Source organism: Lonchura striata, chromosome 3, assembly GCF_046129695.1.
Source record: "Lonchura striata isolate bLonStr1 chromosome 3, bLonStr1.mat, whole genome shotgun sequence".
In the NCBI taxonomy this organism is placed as follows: domain Eukaryota; kingdom Metazoa; phylum Chordata; class Aves; order Passeriformes; family Estrildidae; genus Lonchura; species Lonchura striata.
In genome coordinates, this window is record NC_134605.1 from 108,578,416 (window position 1) to 108,598,980 (window position 20,565).

General features: G+C 41.4%; 1 protein-coding gene across 4 annotated transcripts in view; it reads right to left on the bottom strand.

Annotated features, from left to right (window-relative positions):
* The window catches only part of RUNX2 (RUNX family transcription factor 2), a 195,861-nt gene that overhangs the window by 163,921 nt on the left and 11,375 nt on the right, over positions 1 to 20,565 (bottom strand). For all 4 annotated transcript variants that reach the window (XM_077782469.1, XM_077782468.1, XM_021527233.3 and 1 more), the window contains exon 3: positions 17,579 to 17,683. In XM_077782469.1, the coding sequence (XP_077638595.1) occupies positions 17,579 to 17,683 (105 nt within the window). The remainder of the gene's footprint in view (positions 1 to 17,578; positions 17,684 to 20,565) is intronic.

A 20,565-nucleotide genomic window follows, 5' to 3' on the forward strand; every position in this document is an offset into this window, starting at 1 on the left:
CTGTCAGTGGAAATTTTAAGTGGAAAATCCAAACTCACTACTTTCTCAAATCCATTGTCTAAGGAGGGTCATAACCTGTTAAGGAATAGCAGCTTAAAGGTATGTGGCTATAAATCCAGAGATGCAAATTTAGATAACTCACTCTGAGCTGAAACAACTGAATGAGTTCTCATTCACACCAGAAGTCAGGAGCCAGGTCCACAGTCTGCCCTCACACACAGAGTTCAAGATTCTGCTCATTGCCTATGTCCTGGAGAAGTGTTGCAACTTCACCCTCCTCAGCAAGCAAAATAGGCCACAGGGGACTTAAAAGAAAATGTCTTAAATCAGCTGTTGGTTGCTCTATACTCAATATTATATACTGTGGAAATTAAGAAGGTAACCAAATGCAAGCTATTTTTTTTGTATCCAGAATATCTAAGCAGTAAAGACTTAAAATCTAAAATTTAGGTTAAAAAAATTTAGGTAAAATTTAGGGCCTAAAATACCTGCCAAAGTCTCTTTAAAAAAGTCTGTTCCCAAGCAGCTGAGAAATAAAATAATTTCTGTTTCAAATGAGACCCTCAAAACACCCTTTCCTGTAAGTGTTGTAGGCTGCAGAGAGAACTAACAAATTAGGTTTATGCAAACAACAAACCCAGGGATTAAGAGGATTCAACAGGTAACTTTTAAAAGAGAATGTTAATATAAGTCTAGAAAATTGGCTTGGCAATTGCCAGTACAGGACCATACAGACACACAGACACTTTCCAGGGTGGAATGGGTTACCAAGTCCTGATCCTGGATGGTGAAGATCCACACATGTACTCCCTACCTTGGTGAACACGCAGTGATTCTACTTATCTTAAGCCTCTTTTATTGAGGGCTAAGATAAATCAAATCAACTTACATTTATGGGGGCCAAGAACACCTTCCAGGCAGCTGCTGCAGCTCAGCTGACATGGAAACAGAGACATCCCGTGTAACTCAATTGTGCAACTAAGCCCTGAAATTTTCTTGGTATGGGCTCAACTGGAAACTGAAATTAAGTGCAATTTCAGGTCTACCTTCTTGCAGAGTGAAGTGAGGCACAGGTCTAGTGTTAACACTTCACAGTAGGGCAAATTCCATGCATACATACCAAAGCTATAATGATTCTGTAAGTTAAATATAATATAAACAGCTTTGTTTGTGTTGAAATACTTGAACATCTCTCTACAGGGTTAGGAGTCTGAATAAAAGAAGCACACTAGTGTACAGGAATGAAAGGATGATAATCATGGAATGGACAACAAAAACTGGTGACAGGCTGTTTCATAAGCATGCTGTACTATTATGTATATATATGCATATGTAGGAAAGTAACATAAGAAAAGAAAATGCAAAAAACTCAATAGAACCCCAGTAAGAAAAATTTAAATGTTAAACATTGTCTCATTGAATAAGTGAGTGGTTGGAAGTACAGCAAGAGGCATTTATACAAGACTTCAACATTTCAATCCTCTTTGCAACATAAAAACCAGGGAAAAAATGTTACTTTCACAAAAAGGCCAAATTCAAACTGCAGAGAGTGCTCCGCCCCGTCAGGCAGTGTATTCACTATTATTTCACATGTGCTGTGTCTAAAAAGATATAAAAATACCTCAGCATTGTGTGCATCCTATTAATTCTGCATATACTCATCTTACTGTTCCATCAAGCACTGGATCAAAGGTTTTCTTTATGTGCAGGTGTGAGAGCTGTGTACAAATGAAGGAATATATTCCTGGCTATTCAGTCTGTAGGAGTACATGAAAGAACCAATTATGACAATCCAGGTGATTCATTTTTACTCTCAGCTAGGATTCCTGGGCCACAGAGTTGCTTCTTCCCTCTTTGAATGTCCAAGACTCACAACGACTTCTGCAGGGTGGAAGTGATCTGTTCAAATTTATGATTTTTTTTCATTTCAGGCGGGAAAATTGCCTTCCCCTCCAGTGTGAGGTTTGCCAAGGTTCATGCCCTCCCAATTCCATATGGCAAAGACTTCAGGCAGATATTCTGGCCAGTAGTCTCAAGGCTGGGGTTAAACAAGCAGTTTGTTCCTCTCTTACATAAGCACCGAAAGACAATACTACATTTGAGCTCATAAAAATATTTTAATTGGTGATGATTTCCAGACAACTATGTCAAAATTAACTCAGAGTTGATGCCCACTTGCTTAAATTTCATTCATCTGGGTTCAAATTATTTGCTTAAAAGAAGAAACATTTCCTTTTATACACACTTTGGTTTTAACCTCCAAAACCATTGCTAGAAATTAGTCCCAACCACCCAGTCAGCTGCCTCAGAAACCAAGCTCAAATCCATCACTTTAATGACATCAATAACAAATACACAACTTTAAACCCTATTGTGAACAGTGGCATACCAAGAAGCATGTGTAGCTGTCATCTCGTTAGTCACTAGAAAAACACCAACGAAACCCAAAAAGCCTAGCCATGACAAATTATTCGAGAATTTAACCTGAGACATTAATGAGTGCTAAATAGCTTGTTTTCATGCTTGCTTAAGGAGATTTGTTTAAAATCCCACCAACCTCCCCTGAATGTCGCTTGGCGAAGCCGTTCATTCTTGTCAAGCTGGTTTTCCTATTCCAGCTAAAACAGCAGGTTCCAAATGTTTGGTTAAGGATGGCTGCCTTCCCCACCCCTAAAGACACACGCGTGCCGGCGCCGCCGCACCGGCTGCGGAGCTTCCTCCCCTCAGCTGCACAAACGTGGCTGATTCACTTCCCCAAAGTCACAAAACATTCGGTTGGTAAAAGCTTGTGAACCTGAGCACAGCCATTCAGCAGTCAGTGGTATGAGACAAATGCAAGAAGAATATCTATCCATGCAGGAGCTTCAACTTTCCAGACTTTCAATCTTGTCTGGTTTTCACCTCTCCAGGCTGGAAAGCACCTAAGGAGGCACTGCAGGAGCCTGGTACCTGCCATTCTCTGAAAGCAGCACCAGGTATTTAAACTCTGATTAAGGGCTGGTTTAATGACAGATTTGCTCTTCCAAGCCACCTTTACCTCCAGCAATGCCTCCAAGGAGTTAGAGGAATTAGGATCTGGAGCCTAAGAAAACTACATTGTTCTGACACAGCAATGTATATGGTGACAACTCACAGCTAACAGAAGAGGAAAAACAAAACCCATTGCCTCCCATATATGAAATGAAAAACATATATGTAAAGATGCTTCCATTTATGAAAGTGAAGCTTTCTGACTCATATTGCGATGTACTTTGTATGGGAATATGCCTTAAAAACACAACTTGAGTAAATAAACACCTTGATCTTCACCATGTTCTCATATTTGTGTCATTCCTGGAGTAGGGTACTGTCATTATTCATATTTCACACGGAACTGAAGCCAAGAGAAAGAGATACTCAGTTTCCTCTGATATCAGCAAGTTTGGAAGGATTTTCAAGTGCACTAACATCACAAAGACGTCAGAGACAGCAGATGACAGACTTTAAGGACTCATGTCCAAATGTGTCAGCCACTGAACCACCCTCCTACATCCCTGCCTTACTCATGTGGCCGTGGAGAGCTGGTCTTCCAAATTTCCTGACATGAGATTAAAGGATAGAAAACTGGCAAAGGTTAGGATTGTTTTGTTCTTTTTAAAAAGAAACATTTATTCTAACAAAGAGCCTTTATGCTGATGGTCCAAATATGCTAACATTGCTTTTTACTACATACAGCCTAAATCGTCATTCCAACAAGAACTGAGCAGGCTTCCAAAACAGGAGCAGTCTCAGATGCACTCCAAAACAGTGTACTGTACTCCAGTGTAAAACTGTTCTTCAGTCCATATGGGAGATCTCAAGAATTTGCTGAGTCTGGCTTTACATTTAATGGAATTTATGTTGGAGGAACAATTTTATTTTGATCATTGCGACTTTTATGCCAATTTTTTGAGGTTTTTTAATTTTGAATTTTGGGGCAAATTTCACTTTCTTTTTAAAGAGAAAACCAAGCAGACACAATTGTTGCATGTTGCATATGAGCCCTAAAATCTAATCTCTCCTCAAACTAGTGCCCTTATAGAAATGTGAAGCCTTCCCATAACTGTAAGCAGTTCTGCATACTGAACGTCAATTAAGTGAGGGATTTTGGAATTTTTTTAAGAACTCATAAAGTTTGGAAATTTTCAGCATGGATTCTGGAACTGAAGATTGGGACAAGCTGAACTAATTTAAAAATGTAAATGTAAAAAAGATATGTCCCATAAGTGACAAATTAAAGGGGGAACATGAGCAGCTTTCAGAGCTCACTGCCCTCCACCACTGAGTGCTTGCACAGCCCAGCTACTCTGGGGTCAGCATTTTCTGGCAGCATCAGACAATAAAAAACGCATAAACTCACAGTGCAGGGTAAAGCTACTGTGTCTGACATAACACTAACACAGGGGCCCAGGGAGGTGACTGAACCCTGGCTCCCAGCTGCATCAATCCCTGTTTTAATCACCCTCCTGACAACACTTCTCTTTCAGCTCTCAAGCTGCTTGGCTCCCAAGGATGGGAACACTATGAGAGTAAAAAACGTGGGGAAAAGCTTAAATGAAGTTGTAGCAGTGAGGGCAATAAAACTGTGAAAGTGCCTTTTGCCCAGCACTCAAATCTGTCTCCAAAGAAAATTTGTTTCAATTTAATAAAAGCCCAGGCAGCAGACCACTCATCCCTGAGTCCAATTCCAGTGAATGGTTAAGGAGTCAACAAGGAAAACAGTCCCTGCAGCCTCATTTCAGGGGCCAGATTCAAATAAGACAGTTTGCATTTCTCAGAGAAGGAGGGAAAGATATCTGTGCAGGAGCACATCTCAGGTATAACTTGCAGCACTGCTAACAGTGTTCTGAGCAGCTTTCAGACCTGTTAAAACTTTGGTTGCTGGTTTTAAATGGACCCAACACCTTGGGTCAAGCACTGGAACAGGATGCCCAGGAAAGTGGTGAGATCACCATTCCTGGAAGCATATAGCACTTGAGGATATACTGTGGGGGTGGGCCTGGCAGTTCTGGGTTAACCATTACTTTATGATCTCAGAGGTCTTTTCCAGTTTTAATGGATCTGTGATTCCTCAGCAGCTCTGAGTCATGTAAAAGAGAAGGTAACAACAGGTAAATGTTTTTCTGCTGGCTTATATCAGAGTACCTGAACACCCCCAGAATGTGCCCCTGGGTCACCTTCACCCAGTCCATTTTTGCAGAAGGTCACACATTTTACAGGGCTCCACACCCTCGCCAGAAGATTCTTAGGAGATTGAAGAGCCTTTTTCCACCTTTCCACAACCAGTGACTCAGCTGCAGCTCAGCAATGAGACTGGGTCTGGATTGTGCCCACCATGAGTTTTGGATGGTGCCTGGCACAGGCTGTGGCTGCCTCTCCCCTGAACTGAAGAAGACCCAAGCATAGTGCAAAGCCAACCCAGAGAGCTTTCAGGGTACAGTTTGGGGAGTTTTTATCAATGCTTATTTCCTGTGGTTGTGGTTCCTTAACACTTGGGGTTGTTTTGCCTAAAAATACTCCTTATCAGCAGCAGCATTGTCCTCACTGGCTCTGTCAGTGAGGCAAAGGGGCACTGAGGTGCAGGAGGGTTGGCAGTGAGGAGGCTCTGCACTTTGAACACATTGAAGAGTCCCAAAATACAGCCCGAACCTCTCTGGGCTCACACACTCTGTGTGTGTGTGTGTGTGTGTGTGTGTGTGTGTGTGTGTGTGTGTGTGTGTGTTACAGCCTGCAGTGCCTGTGCAGACCGTGCCAGTTCAGTTGGGGAGTACGCACCCCTCATTACCCCTCTGGAGAGGCTGAGGGTGGGGAAGCAGAGCCCTGCCAAGCGCTGATGCCCGGGGCCACGCTGCCTTCTAACCCACAACGCCTCCAGAGGCCCTCCCGGCTGCTGTGGCCCCAGTTTCATCTTCTACAAAGGTTGTTGCCTCCTCCAGCATGTCACCAGTGCACAGGCAGGAGTCACGTCCTGCTCTCCAGGGCTGCTGGAGATGGCACCTCCCTCATCCCCTGCCTGTCACCAACCTGGCCTGTTGGCTCCAGAGCTGCCCACAAGGAGCCCCTGCCAGCTGCCAACTTAATTTCCTACTCAGGATTTCCACTGAAGCTCGTGGGTTATTTTTCAATTCAAATTAATAACACGTTAGATTGAGTATGTTACAGTTGGAGCTGGTAGAACAGCCTATCATTCCTGTTACCCAACACTTCCCATTACAAAACCCAATTTTCAGTTGCTCCCAACTTTACTGAACTTTGACTGTTTGCATTCCATTTTTTCTTGCATGAGTATGGAACACACTTCTTTAATTTCAACCAAAATGGTCTGACATTCCTGGAAATGAGTTAGCTCAGGGAAAACCTAGCACCTCGAAAAACATTTTTGGCAATCTTTTCTTGAAAAAGCTTTTTTTGTCACTCTGTTTTGGAGTGGAGTTTTGAAACTTGGCTCAGCAGATTGGCTCTTTTTTTTTAGAACCTCCATGGAAATTCATCCAATTTGGTAAAATTATGCAACTTTGAAAACTAAAATTTCATCAAATAAAAATTCCTTAGATTTTATCAGTTAAAATCTTTGTTTACAGCTTGGCAAAGGTAGCTGATGGCTGACCCAGATTTATGCTTCTTCCAAGCAACTTTTTGTAGCAACATTAGTTAAGTTGCTTAAAACAAGGTGTTCTTACATAATATTCTCTGTATGAAAAATAAGAGTAAGTGGGTGTATTCCATCCCACAGGCTGTTGCTGTCCTATGGATAAACAAGCACATGCTCCTACACTGAAGGACTTTTTCTGTCTCACACACAACAGGCATGAATTAAAGCCACACTGAAAACTCCTTGGCATGTCCCACTTCTGAGTGCTCAGATGTGGACTTTTCCTACTGTAGATTTTGTCTGCAGCATATGCATAAAGTGACATGCTATGCTAGATGTACCTGCTTTTTAATTTTAAAAAAATTTGTTTTATGTCAACAAGTTATTATATATCTGATGTGTAAGTATCCCCTTTGTCACATTCCTTAAATCTACTATTTATTCCCTTTTACACCAAGTCACTAGAGAAAAACAGTCTCATTTAATTTGCATGACATGTATGCAGTTAGGAGGTATTTACTTTGCATCCCACATGGATGTAAACACACTTCCCAAAAAACTTCCTTCTTCTTTGAGCTGGGACTAAAGAACAGTCACTGTTATCTGGATTTTGGAAGCACCAAGTCCTTCCTGCTCTCTCCTGTAATAAAGACTGTATCTACAAGCCAACTGTTATCAGGTTTCTCTTTTGCTGCCATCTTTCAGGAATAGCAAATATGAAGAGTGAAACTAATAACACAGATCACTAAGTATGCACAGATGCAAAGAGCAGACCCTGCCTAAATAATGAGCTGGAGTATCCTTGGAGTGCTGTAATCCTGCTGCCCTGATTCCCAGGGAAGTTTATGGCAGCGTTCACACCGCGGGCGATGGATATTGCTGTGAGAGCCTTCTTCAGGACACTCACAGACATATCCTGGGCTCACTCCTGCACAGCAGAAGATAAAGGCTAATTAAACTGTCTGACTCTGCCGTGGAGCTGATGAGGATCACGTATAAGAGCCAGACTGCTGCTGAGCTGCAGGGGACACAGCCTTTGGGAGAGGAGAGCACCATCAGTGTGGGGAAAGATGTTTTAAAGCAGGGCACACACTTCTGCACTGAGTGCCTGACAGTTTTAACCAAGCAGGCACAGAAGGGGAAAACATAAAACTTATAAATCACACATTTATGTCTAACAAGGAGGACTTCACCAACAACCTAAATTCTAATGTGTTTTAGAGTGGCCCTTCAATGCAGCTGTTGAGAAAGCAGATGCCTTTTAAAAGGTTTAAATGACAATAAGAAGGAGTATGAAGAAGTTCTTCAGAGCTGTGTGCTGCTGCAGTTGCTGGCAAGCCAGGCAGTTTGCTTAAACCCAGCTCAAGCTGCAGAGCCAGTCCAGTAGTTTGGGCTGCTTCATGTCCCCTCTCCCTCACTCACATCCACTGACCCCTATGGAGCCTTAGGGTGGGATAAACCAGCTTCTAACTCACACATACAACTCTTCCTTGACCACAGTGGACAGGAGGTGAGCCACTGAGACATCATATCAAACTTTTAGGCAGCTACAGTTAAGGAGAGTCAATCTATATGTCCCTTTACAAAAAGGATTTTTATTTGGACTGCTCAGCTGATGAACTGAAACACTGCATTATTTACATTCACAGTTTTATTGCTGAGCCCTCTTCCTTAGTCAACACTTCTGTTTACAGAGGTGATGATTTTATTGCAGTGCTGGTTTTACAAACTATTGTTCAAAGACATCAGAAAAGGCCAAAAGTGGGAGGGGATCTATAGTGTAGATCATCAAAGCCAAAAAGTGTCCAGCATGAAAAAAAAAATTTCTTCCACCAATCTAGAGTCTATGGTGATAAGAGGAATGAAATATAAAATTATTAAATTAAATTATTCTTGATTTAATTGATATCCTAGAAATGTGGAACCAACTCTATTAAGCTTAATGTCTGCAGTGCTTTATGAATTCACTAGATAACTGAATTATTGAAGCACATTGTTTTATAAGAATCTGAATCTGGGTCCTTGATGACATATGTACACAAGCAAAAAATCCCCAAAAAGTATTCCACGTGTAATTCCCTGTGTACTGCTAACCTGTGGTTTGTATCACACAGCAAGCCTGCATTGTATTTCCAGGTCTCTATTCCTTTCCAGTTTCCATACTGCTGAGAAACACAGGTCTGAATTTTCAAAACACCAAAACTGATCGTGAACACCATCCCTTTTCAATGAGTAATCTCTGTCTTTCTAATCCATTTTAATAGAATCATTTAAAATTTGGCTTCTTTGCAAATCTAGTCTGGGATTTCACATACAGAACTAGACCCGGGACTACAATGATGCCTGCGTGTGCCTGCTTCTTTCCAAGAAAAAGCTGCACCAATGTGAAACTGCTGAAACTCAAAAATAATTGTCTCCTTGTTTCATGACATCTGAAGTGATACTCCATAATAAAATTAGTTAGATCCCTGTGTCTAGCAAATTAAAGTAAAAATGCAAGAGCTGCAATCATCCATTTCTTCCCCAGCACACTTCTGTGGTGCTTCAAAGGTGATGATTTTCCTGTTGAGCTCTAAGAGCAATGAAACAAAACACCACAAAGTGCCTCTGACTGCACTGACACTGAAGACCATGTCTACTGCTACAGGAATGCAAGAATGAGAAAGTGCATGAGGATTTAAGGAAGCAGACAACTAATTGGCATTACTCACATGGATTACAGACAGGCAGGAAGCAGATTCTGCACTTGTAAGCGCCCTGATTAATACCTCCTTTGGCATCCTGACTTTAAATGAGCAGGGCTACTAAAGAAGCAGGGCATTATGAAGTGGGAGTAAAGTTCACAAAATGGAGTGGGAGAGTTTGAAGAGGGATGGAAGCATTAAACATTTACGCTGGCAATAATCAGGTGAAAGGGTTTGTCTTCCCACGCTGTGGGAAAGATTACATCTCAGAACCACAGGAGAATGGACGGCACGTTAAGTTTGAATGAGTGAGAAACAATTAATATGTTCTGTCATGAAGAAGAAACATTGGAATCATGGAGTACTTCCCAGTGTAAGGAAAATCTTCAAATGTATTCCCCAATATTCTTGACCTCTAGGCAATGCCTGCAAAGTGAATTGTCACCTTTGTAATGTTTCTTGTGTAGCTGCAACTGGAGTGTGAGAACCTTACTCTGCCTACAGCTAAATAACATGAGTTTTAATCTCAGCAGTTCACACAGCCCAAGCCGAGTGTGGCCTGAGCAGTACCTGACTACTGAAATCCTGCAGGAGGTGATAATGATGCCTTAGTAGATAGCATCATTTCTAAGGTATGTACACTGCACTCATTATGGCAGCTGTAGACACACTTCAAAGTCAGCTTTAAACAATTCCTTATGCTGTCAAGAAAAGAAAAAAAAAAGCAGCAGAGACTGCTCACTGTTCAACACCAGACAAAGCCCCTACCCAAGAAGGTGAGTGAGCACTGGGTTAATCCAACGCTGAACTCCTGCTCCCTGTGACTGCACCCTGGGCTACCTGCCTTACTGCTAACTCCTAACTCGGCTGTCTGAGCTACACAGCAGGCTTAGTACACTTTGGGACTATAATATCTGCTAATCTCATCTGATTCCAGCCATCTCCAAACCAGAGTGTCTAGTCTAGGCTAGTCATCAATTCAGTATCAATGGAAAGGGATGAGAGTCCAAAGGGCACTTCACTGCTCTCTAAGCATTAAAATATGAATCACTCTCTGCAAGGGCCTGTGTCTCTTCATTCACTTCAGAGGAAACCTACTCTGCAGATCTGATTTTTGGAGAACTGAAAGGCACCCCCAGCACACAGTGAGCCACTATTGTGCTGAGTAAGCTGGTCTACTGCAGATGAGATTTATAATAGGGGATCTGAGCATATATAGGGGATCTGAGCATAATAGGGTATCTGAGATACAGGCACTAAGGAACCCACTTCTTCATCTGAGTAGGGATTCTGGTGTCCCAAACATACTGCAGCATGAGATCATTACTCAGTTTCTTCCCCTGAAGTTTCAATTAAGTATGATATTCATCCTCATTTCCTCTTCTGCATTCCTTGTCTGGTTAAATCAGCATCTGTGTTTCACGTCTGGGATGACCATGTTTCAATGGAGAATAAAGATTATATGGAGAATAAAAATAACTTTTATAAAAACTTAAAACAAAAATTTGGATTTGACAGTAAGCAAGTGCTACCTAAGTACTTCACTTACACTATTCTGATGCAGCGTCTTCCAAATATATTCACCCTGCTCCTTATTTCCCAAACCACTTTGGAAAGTGAAGGGAGATGTATAAGAGGTGTTACACTGAAGAGTAAGGAAAAAAAGCTGATATTAGTAGCTACAAGATAAATGCATTTCAAAAGTGACAATGTCCAACAGTTCCCTTGGGAGAAAATTATGGAACAAAATGGTCTGTGGAAAGCTACTCTAATGCCTTTTTTAATACCATCTTCTTCCACAGGACCAACATGGAGTAGAGTCACAAAGTTATAAAAAGTCATTGTCCCTGGAGGTGTTTAATGAAAGCCTGGATGTGGCACTCAGTGCCACGGTCTGGCTGACATGGAGTTGGTTGCTTATAGGCTGGACTTGATCTCAGAGGTCTTTCCCAGCCTAATTGGCTTTATGACTGGAAAATGGTCTCCTCCTAGTCATGCCCTGTGGAGACACAGAATGAACTCACTTCCATTGTAACTTCATTTGTTTGGTTATAACCCCTTTTCCCCATCTGTAGATTAAATGGAGATTATGAGCTCTTCAGGCCCAAACTCTCTTATCATACAGCTAAGCAACACAACTACATAGAGGGGCCATGATTTTATTTGTAGCTTGGAGGGACACTTTGAACACAAACAGCAATAGCTGCAATATGAAAAACTCACTGCGATGGCCAAATGACACACCAAATGTACTAGGAATAGATTTGCTTGGAAGCAAGTGTTCCCTCTACATTGGGATGGAAACAATCTGTTCTGTTGACAAATACAAACCAAAACTGCAATGCAGTTGGTGAGGACATTTTATGGAATGGTTTTATGCTCAGACTTGTGCATTTGTTTTACATAATCTTGTCACCACAACAGTGAATACATGGTCACTCTGTCACCTTTCTGGGCAGCAGTGTCCTCCTATGGAGAGAGCCCCAGTGCTGTCACATAGATCCCTGAGATTTCAGAACTCAGCAGTTCTGAGTTCTTACGGTGCATGAATTCAAGCCATGAGTGAACTAAGCAGATTTTGCTTTTGACTCACTCTATGCACTAGACCGGCAGAAAAAAAGTCACAATCACCAAAAATTATTTTGTCTCACAGTCTGCTTCTCAGACAATGAGATTTTATGCATGAGCCCCTCACTAGCCACAGTGAAAGAAATAAGAGCCAGCTGGTTCTTGGGATGCAGCTACCACCCAACAGTCCCAGGTCACCTTGTCATGCCTCGCTACTGTTTGAGGTAACTGTAGGGAGCCCTGATCTGTGGGTTGCACACTCATCTCAAAAGTAAACCTAAACCACTGGCATATGCAGTGTCTGTCACCTCTGGTGAGGAACACTTGAATCATCACACCAGCTTCTTACAACCTCCGGGAACGCTCAGGACCTCCAGTCCCCAGCTAGAACAGTTCTGCGAAATTACACATATGCAAAATATAAACCAGCAGCAAATGAAGGTGAGTGAAACTCTGTCTTGCCTTTTACACTGCAGTAAGGACATGGTGTTGTACCACTGGAAACAGAAACACTGCAACTCTTTACTGGGGACCTGGTGTCAAGGAAGTCAGGTCCCAGCCTGTAAGTGGACCATGCTCACGCTCAGATATGTTAATGATGGTCACAGAAAAGAGCCTAAACCATGGCCCGGCTGAATATTTCTCTGGCTGTACAATCACATTTTGCCTCGTTTCTTACAAAGGAGCATTAGAGTACGTATATTAAGCTCTACAGAGTCATTTAGAGCAACTTTTGAACCCTAGACCGCCCACTCTGCCTTCCTCTGCTCCCGCAGCCACCGGGATAAATCCAGACCTACCCAGCCAACTCAGCAGAGATCTGTCACTCTGAAAGACACCAGAGAGTGCCACAGATTTTCTAACTTCGGTTTGGATGAAACCCCAAGACTCGCTCATCACATCTCGGGGTATTTAGCATTGACTTTAATTAAAAACCTCCCCATGCCAAACCACATGCAGATGCAAACCGACGCCTTCAGCGTCTGCAACGCATCGCCCGAAAAAGCTGTGCTGCTCCATTCAGTCTGAGGTAGATGCATGAAATAGGAACCTGCCTGTAAAATTTCCTCTTGTTTGCAAGGTCTCTCTCTCTCTCTCTCTGCACTGCCCCAATTTACCACAGTGCAAAAAAATCCCCACAGTCAAACAAATATATTCTTGGGAAGGAAAGGGGGCTGGTAGAGTGGTTTTTGAAGGCAGGCCAGAGACTATTCGAATCGAGGGACACACAGAGTGTTTTAACTGCTGTGATAATTCTGCATAAAGAGATGTTAAGGCTCCAACTCCTTGCTGTAGCATGCCATGTGTCCCTGAATAAAATTACTGCCATGCAGGCTGTTAGCAGAGGAATGCGTAAACAGACAATGTATCCTTGCATCAGTTCCACAAAATGTTGCACAACACAAATGCCTCTCGATGTGTCATTTCCTGCTTGGCCACCAGCCCAGCTCCTGACAGGCAGTCAACAAAAAAAGAGAAAAAAGAAAAAAGAAAAAAAAAAAGAAAATAAAAAAGAAAAAGAAAAGAGAGGGGGGGGGGGGAAAGGAAGGGAAAAAAAAAAGAAAAATTAAGAAAAGAAAGGCAAACGGAAAGATTTAAAGCTGTTCTACTCCAAAGCACATTCCACTCGCCTCAGACTTATCCCTCCACCCTCTCCGCCTTTAAAAGAAAAGAGGGAGACCTTCCTAAAAACTGTTATGGTTTTAAGTCGAGGAATCTCAAAAATCTCAATCACTTATCTGCGTTTTACAAGCCGGGTCGGCCAAACAGTTAATGTGGGGGCTGAGCAGAAGCCCCGGCTGGCTCCCGCTGCCTTCCGCAGCGTGCACAGACAAAAAGCGAAGTGATGTTTGCTCATACCTTTCATCACGTGTGCACCTTGCAAGCTGCGGCAGCAGAGGAACGCTCGGGAGCTGGATGAAGCTGGGCAGTTTTCTGCCCCGAAACGCTTCAGCTCAAAGCTCAGAGCTGCTTTTGCATTCACACGGAGAAAGTTGGGGTCGGTGACTTTGGAGCCTACGTTTTATTAGAGGCAAACTAAAGTTTATGGAAGTCAGGCAAAATATAAAAATATATAGACTTCTCCTCCCTCCTTCCTCATGATTCCCCCATGACTGGGTTTGTTCCAAAAGTGGCCAGAAAGGAGGATGTGCCTCCTATTCTAAAGGTACCCCTAAGGAAGGGCAAATAATTATTTCTGTAGTTGTATTGAGGAAAGGCAAAGGCATTAAAGGGAGGCTTAGGTAAAGATTTGGGTGGTTTCTTTGCTTTTTTTTTTTTTTTTTCTTCTTTGACTTCCTTTACAGTAATCTCTGGCTATCTGTCGGTCAGTTATGACCTCATGAAAACTTCTCTGGAAAACTTCTTTCAGTCCTCCCAGCTGGAAGGCAGCTCTGCTGGCTGAGATCTGCATATGGCAGAGGTTTTATCCTGGTTATGAGGAGAGAAAAATATCTGCAGGATTTCCTAATGATTCTCAAAAATCTTATACAACCCCATCTCTAGACTGCATCACTCAGAGTGCAAAGCACTGTCTCAATCCAGCATAGAAACTGCAACACAGAAGATGTCCCTGGACAGTAATCTAGATAGACTGGAAGAGGTTAGGTAAAATTAAATAAATCTCTTATGAGAAAAAAATAATCAGAAGACATTTTCTCGTATAGAAACGGGCAAGTTTTCCTAACAGAGCAACCTGACATCACTGTCTCTATTAAAATATTTTCAAATAATAACAGAGAGGCAAGGCAGCAAGCTTCTACAAGCAGACGTTTAATACGACTAAATGGCACTTACATTTAAGAACCCGACTTTCTGAAGTGCTGAGCATCCAAAACACCAACTGGAGTCCCTGCATGCCACGACTGTTCAGCACTCCTGAAGTCGGGTTCTAAACGTCTGTGATGTCTGTCATGGCTTTGCTGCTGCTGCTGAGAACCTTGCAGCTTTCGTTTGCTCGAGTCAACTTGCCAAGAGAAGGTCAGAGTGCCTTGCCTATAAACAAGCCTTACAAATTCACGATCTAAAGCATGATGTCATGTCTTAAAATGATAAGCTGGCAACAAAGTAAATGACATTTTGTAAAGATGTGCATAATTTTATGTTTACACTCCTTAGAATGAAGGTTCTAATAAGTCATTGGTTGGTGTTCCTTTAAAGGGAAGTTTTATAACTGAGATGAATCACAACTGCAAAAGATCAAAGTTAAAAAACATCAATGATGCCATGGGGTACTTTTTAATCTTGTAATGAATGATGATCATGTGCTCTTATGAAGTTGCTCCAACTGCCAACGCCAGATGTGTATATTAAGAAAAAAGTTGTTTGTGATGTGACAGCTCTGGTTGAGCTGCCAGAGAGAGGAAAACTAGGATAACATGCTTGAAATTTTGAAGTGAAATACAGATCCTGGCAGAGAGGGGCACTATTTCCCGATACATAATTTTTTAAGACAAACACATTTGCTATCAGAGCTGCTTCTTGAATTCCTTATTGACCCCAACCATCTAATTTTCCTTATGCAACATAAATGCCAGATACAGTCATTGAATGATGGCTACCAAACTAATGTATCTACACAAGTACAGGGTCTCTAAGAAGGAAACAGAACTTCAGTGAAACTCCCAGAGCTCACTGGAGCTACTCTTTCCCTACAAATTCAAGTTTAATGATGAGCCATTCCAGAGATGTATGAATCCTTTCAGAATGAAAGGATAAGATTGCAGTATTCCACCAAAACATTAAAGTACAAATGGACATCCAAGTTCAAATTCTACTTTCTTAAAAAAAAAAAATGTGAAAAGAAGAAAGAAAATAAAAAGATGAAGAAGGAAATAATAACTTCATGTAGGCCATAAGCACTCAGTTACTGAGCATTTCTAGGCTCAGCTATTTGAAGACACCAGCAAACAGGTATCTACATACAAAGGCCTCTTAGGTCTAAAGTAAAAAATTCCAGCAGAACTAGGAGATCTTGTTAAATTCTATGAACACAAACTCACTTTCAATCCACAGATCACCAAAACATCCCCATGCCAGCAGGATCCCTTTCTGTGCTGCACAGGGTAATCCACACTACTCTCCACACATCACTTTCCAACCTCGCTGCTCTTTCACCACGGTTGTGTCCTCTGCCAGGAGATTTCCTCTTTTGCAGATGCTTCAATACATGGAAGCAGCCTCCAGATGGGAATGGCTAAATGATATATAACTTACTCTCTGCATTTTACTCCATGAATGCAGCTTCCCCAGTGTCCTCCAAGTAAGTTACATGGAGCACCAGCTGCAAGTGAAAATTAAAAATGGGAACTGACTCACAGAGAGAAGACAGAACAAAAATCCCCCTGCTGTGACAACAGGACACCTCAGCTATGAGCAGGTAGCACTACAAGTATGTACCCAAAGAAATGTATCCAGAGCTATTTGCTTTTTCTTAGCTGTTCTTCAAGGTGAAACTCCACAGCCTGGACAATTCTTACAGGGAGAATTTCAGTTCCCACCTCGGTGTAAGAGGAGGTGACTCTGCAGCATGTATTGGCACGAGAAACACTTAACTGCATGAATTCTGTCTACATCTCTCTACTTCTGTCTTTGTGGTATTTTAAACAAAACACCATGAAAGCTTCTTGAAGGTCATGTTTGTATGTGCAGATCAAAGGCAAAATAATTATTTGAGATGCTTCCATTATAGGGATTCTTTTAATGTGGTTATTCATCAAATAATTCTTAATCTCTAAGTGTAATTTAAATAATGCTGTACCTGGCTAATCCAATCAATTTAGAGTAATTTCTAGTTAGATTAAGAAAAAACTCCAGAACTGGCTCATCAGTGATACCTATATGATGTGAGACTGGTTACCAGCTAAATGTGCTAGACAGAGAGACAGCCAGATAAATCCTGATGGATTAAGCAGACTTGACTATATCTAAAAATAAGTGCTACCCATAAAACTGCTAAGACATGACAAAACCCAATTGTCATAAAAGTACAGCCATTGCAAAACAGATAAATCATGGCAAATAGATTCTTAGTAGCTTGCATGGCTATGAGATAAACGCGCTGGGTAAAAATCCGCTGGACTATGTTTTAAAAAAATATATTTTCTGTGCACAAATAAGAAACAAGGACTATGCTGTTGATATACTGCTTTTTTTTATCTTTCTTTGGCCCCTGGGGTTCTATGATGAGTCCATAGCTGAAAACCAACTTCAGGTATGATGAGATTAACCAGGTGCATTAATTATCTGATGGCAAAAGAATTTAAGGGCAAACAAAAGGCACTATATTATATGTTTCTTCTTTATTCTAGGACTGATCCTGAAAGATCAGGCTCCTGTTTTGTTCTAAATGTCTTCAGGTGGAAGCTGACAGGAGTTCAGGAAATGCAGCACGTTGCAGGATTGCGTCTACTGTGTCTAAATCAGATTATATATAAATACAGTGGTTCTAGTTCTCATCTTCATTGGCAGATAATGTATCAAGACCTTGATGTGAATGAGAATCAGGTTTGGGATTGCCCAAATTCAGCCAAGCACTTAAGCGAGTGTTTAATGCAAGTATGTGTGTGGTCCAATAGACTCCAAATTAACCATGTACTCACATATTTTGCTGAGCAAAAGCCAGTGTTTGACAAAGATATACATATTTCATTTACAGATTTCTGTTAAGCAAAATTAAGCAGGCATAAGAGCAAAAAAAAAAGGATATAATACTCACTTCTTGGCTCTCTTGGCCCATCCACTGTAACCTTTATAGCTCTGTGGTATGTTGCGACTTGGGGGGGATTTGTCAGGACAGTTATTGTCAAAGTAAAGCTCTTCCCTACAAAGGAAAAAAACAACAAGGAATGAGTGATTACAACATGAAAACAGTCACATGCATGTTCAGTAAAGAATCAGTTTAAAATTATTCCCTGTCGTTACCACAATCGTGAAAATTAAAAACATAACTGACCATAGGAGTTTTCCTCCCCTTCAGTTTTACTCTATGTCAAGAATACGTCCATGTGTTGACAATCTAAATGTTTCTTATTTAATAATGGGTCATCATACAATGACAGAACAAAAGTGATTCACTGCTGAGGACAAGCCAAATTCTTTGCTGCATTGAAAGTGGTGTAAATCCAAAGCAAGTCATATAATTTAAAAATTTACTCCAGTTTTGCAGCTGTGTGACAGAGAGCAGAATGTGACCACATGTTATTTACTTCACACAGTTTTATCATTTCATTTGTTTGACTTGACTACAATAAGATGAGGAATGAATATATTTTCCTCCTGGGAGATATTTTAAGAGGGAGTCAGTGTCTCTGTCCTTCATATGCCAGGGCTAATATGATTATATCATTATTATGGAACACGCCTTTTTTCCCTACACATATTCCATCTATGAAATACCAAGAAAGCCCCCAACTTTCCCGTGAGGGTGAGCAATGTCAGTGTGCACGTACTTTGCTATCGTCAGTCTTCATTGTTGGGGTTTTTTTTTGTTTTGTTTTGTTGTTTTTTTTTTTTTACTTTTCAAAGCTTGAATTCAGGCAGAGATTGCACAAGACCATTTACAGCCTTCAGCTGAATGAAAACGTTAAAAAGAAATAAATAAAGGGAGCTGCCTGCATCTGAGCACACATTCTCACAGGCGCTGGCCCCCGTTTGGGAGACTCACTGACAGTTGTAATCTGTTAGATATGCAACGGTTACTCATGTCAGATAGTCAAAACTGAAAACTGTTTCAAGACAGGAAAAGGTGGGCGTACAACAGTGACTCAATAAAACAGTCAGCAATCTTTGGCCTTCATGCTCATTTAAGCTGCTACTTTACCAGACACTTAAAGCTCTTTTTTTTTTTTTTTCCCCTCCTCCCTGGGTGTATTTGTGCATTTTTGCTGCTAGGGCTTTTCCTCTCGCTGAACTCTGAAGGCATTCAATCAAGGCACAAATCTTAAACGATATGTAGCAGCAAAAACTTAATGCAGTTTTTTCAGGCCTAATATAGAACAGCTTATATATAAGGCATAATACAGAACAGAGCTTTGTCTGTCAAATCTAGTAATTGGTCTTTCTTTCTGGTCCAAATCGTATATCCCCCAAACCTGCCTGAGACATGCATCATTTATTATCAGCAGTGCAACTTCAAACTGTCTTGGCTATAATTTTCATGAACTAGAATGTGACATGGATTTTTTTTTAAAGGAAATACAACTGTCATTTAGAGTAAAATGATTTTCCAGGTGAAGCTGTACTCCAGCTGTGCCCAGCTCTCTGAGAGATGCAGGTTAGAGGGAAGGTCAGGACCCTGGCAAATAGAATTATAGAATGGTTTGGGTTGGAAGGGACCTTAAAAATCATCTTGTTCCAATTCCCCTGCCACGGACAGGGACACCTTCCCCTAGACAAGGTTGCCCCAAACCCAATCCAAGCCTGCCTTACACTTTCAGAGATGGAGCATTCACAGGTCCTCTGGGCAATCCATGCCAGTGAGTCACCACCCTCACTATTACTTCCTAATATCCAATTTAAACCTGCCCTCTGTCAGTTTAAGCATGCAAAAATCTCAGGATGCTGAATGCTGTCCCAGTGGCATGGCTGAAGGTGGCTTTTCCCATTTTCACTGGAAAAAGAATTATTTCCTAAATCATCCCAGGAGCAGAGTTAGGGGTATTTTGGACTTCCAGTCTTTGTCCAGTCCTACCCACCTGCAGTCCCAGAGGTGAACTGTGTGTCCTGTCAGCACAGGGCGTGGGCAGCTTTCACACACACAGCAGCAGCCCTGCAGTTTCTCCAAACTGCTTGTTCAGGGCTGAGAAGTGTCTGTGCCTTTTATCCCTTTCCAAAGATGAATTCAGCCCACTGCACAAATATATATAGTTCTCCAGGCTCAGGCTTAAGGCTTCCTTTGGCACTAGTTTACCATGCCAAAAAGTTGTGACTATTAAATTGTATGCTGATGACATTCAGATCACAGTAACTCTTATACGATCAGTAGAATATTACTGATAACAAAGACACTTAAAGGGTATTTGGATGAAGAATTTGGCCTTCCATGCTATTGCTCTCTTTACACAAATCCTTATAAATGTCTATTGTGACAAAAAAATTAACAAAATATATTATTTTTAAAAACCTGCAAAATCGTTCTGCAGAAAAGCAAAGCAGTATTTTCTACACTAATATATCTCAGTGGCTAGAAAAAATGCATTCCTTAATAAAAGGAGCTACATTTGGACCTTGACAGTGAGAAATTCTGTATTGTCACCTCCTGGCCAGCTTGAGCTGAAGAGGTAAGCAGCTAATTTGGGAGGGAAATTGGTTTTGACCCCTAACTGGTATTTTACAAACCAAAGTGCGGATGAAGTAACACTGATGAAGCCCCTCACACTCCATAAACCACAGAGCCCTTCATGTGGGGAGCTGCACGGCCCTGCCAGGGCACTCCAGAGCTTTCAAGAGATGATTTACATATTACAAGATTAAGAATGAAATAAAGTTTTAAGGTCCCCCATTTCAGCGATTCTGATGCCTTCCACAGCTATTTCACAGCTATCCCTCCTCAGCTACAAAATCCTTTAATGCACTTTTTATCACCTTTCTTTATTGCCCTTAGTCATTTCAACTATCCATTTTCAGAGGCTACAGACTAATTGTAGCTCTCTTTTATTAAATTCCCCAGCCAAGCAGTCATCTGGCACTATTGCTTCAGTGTGT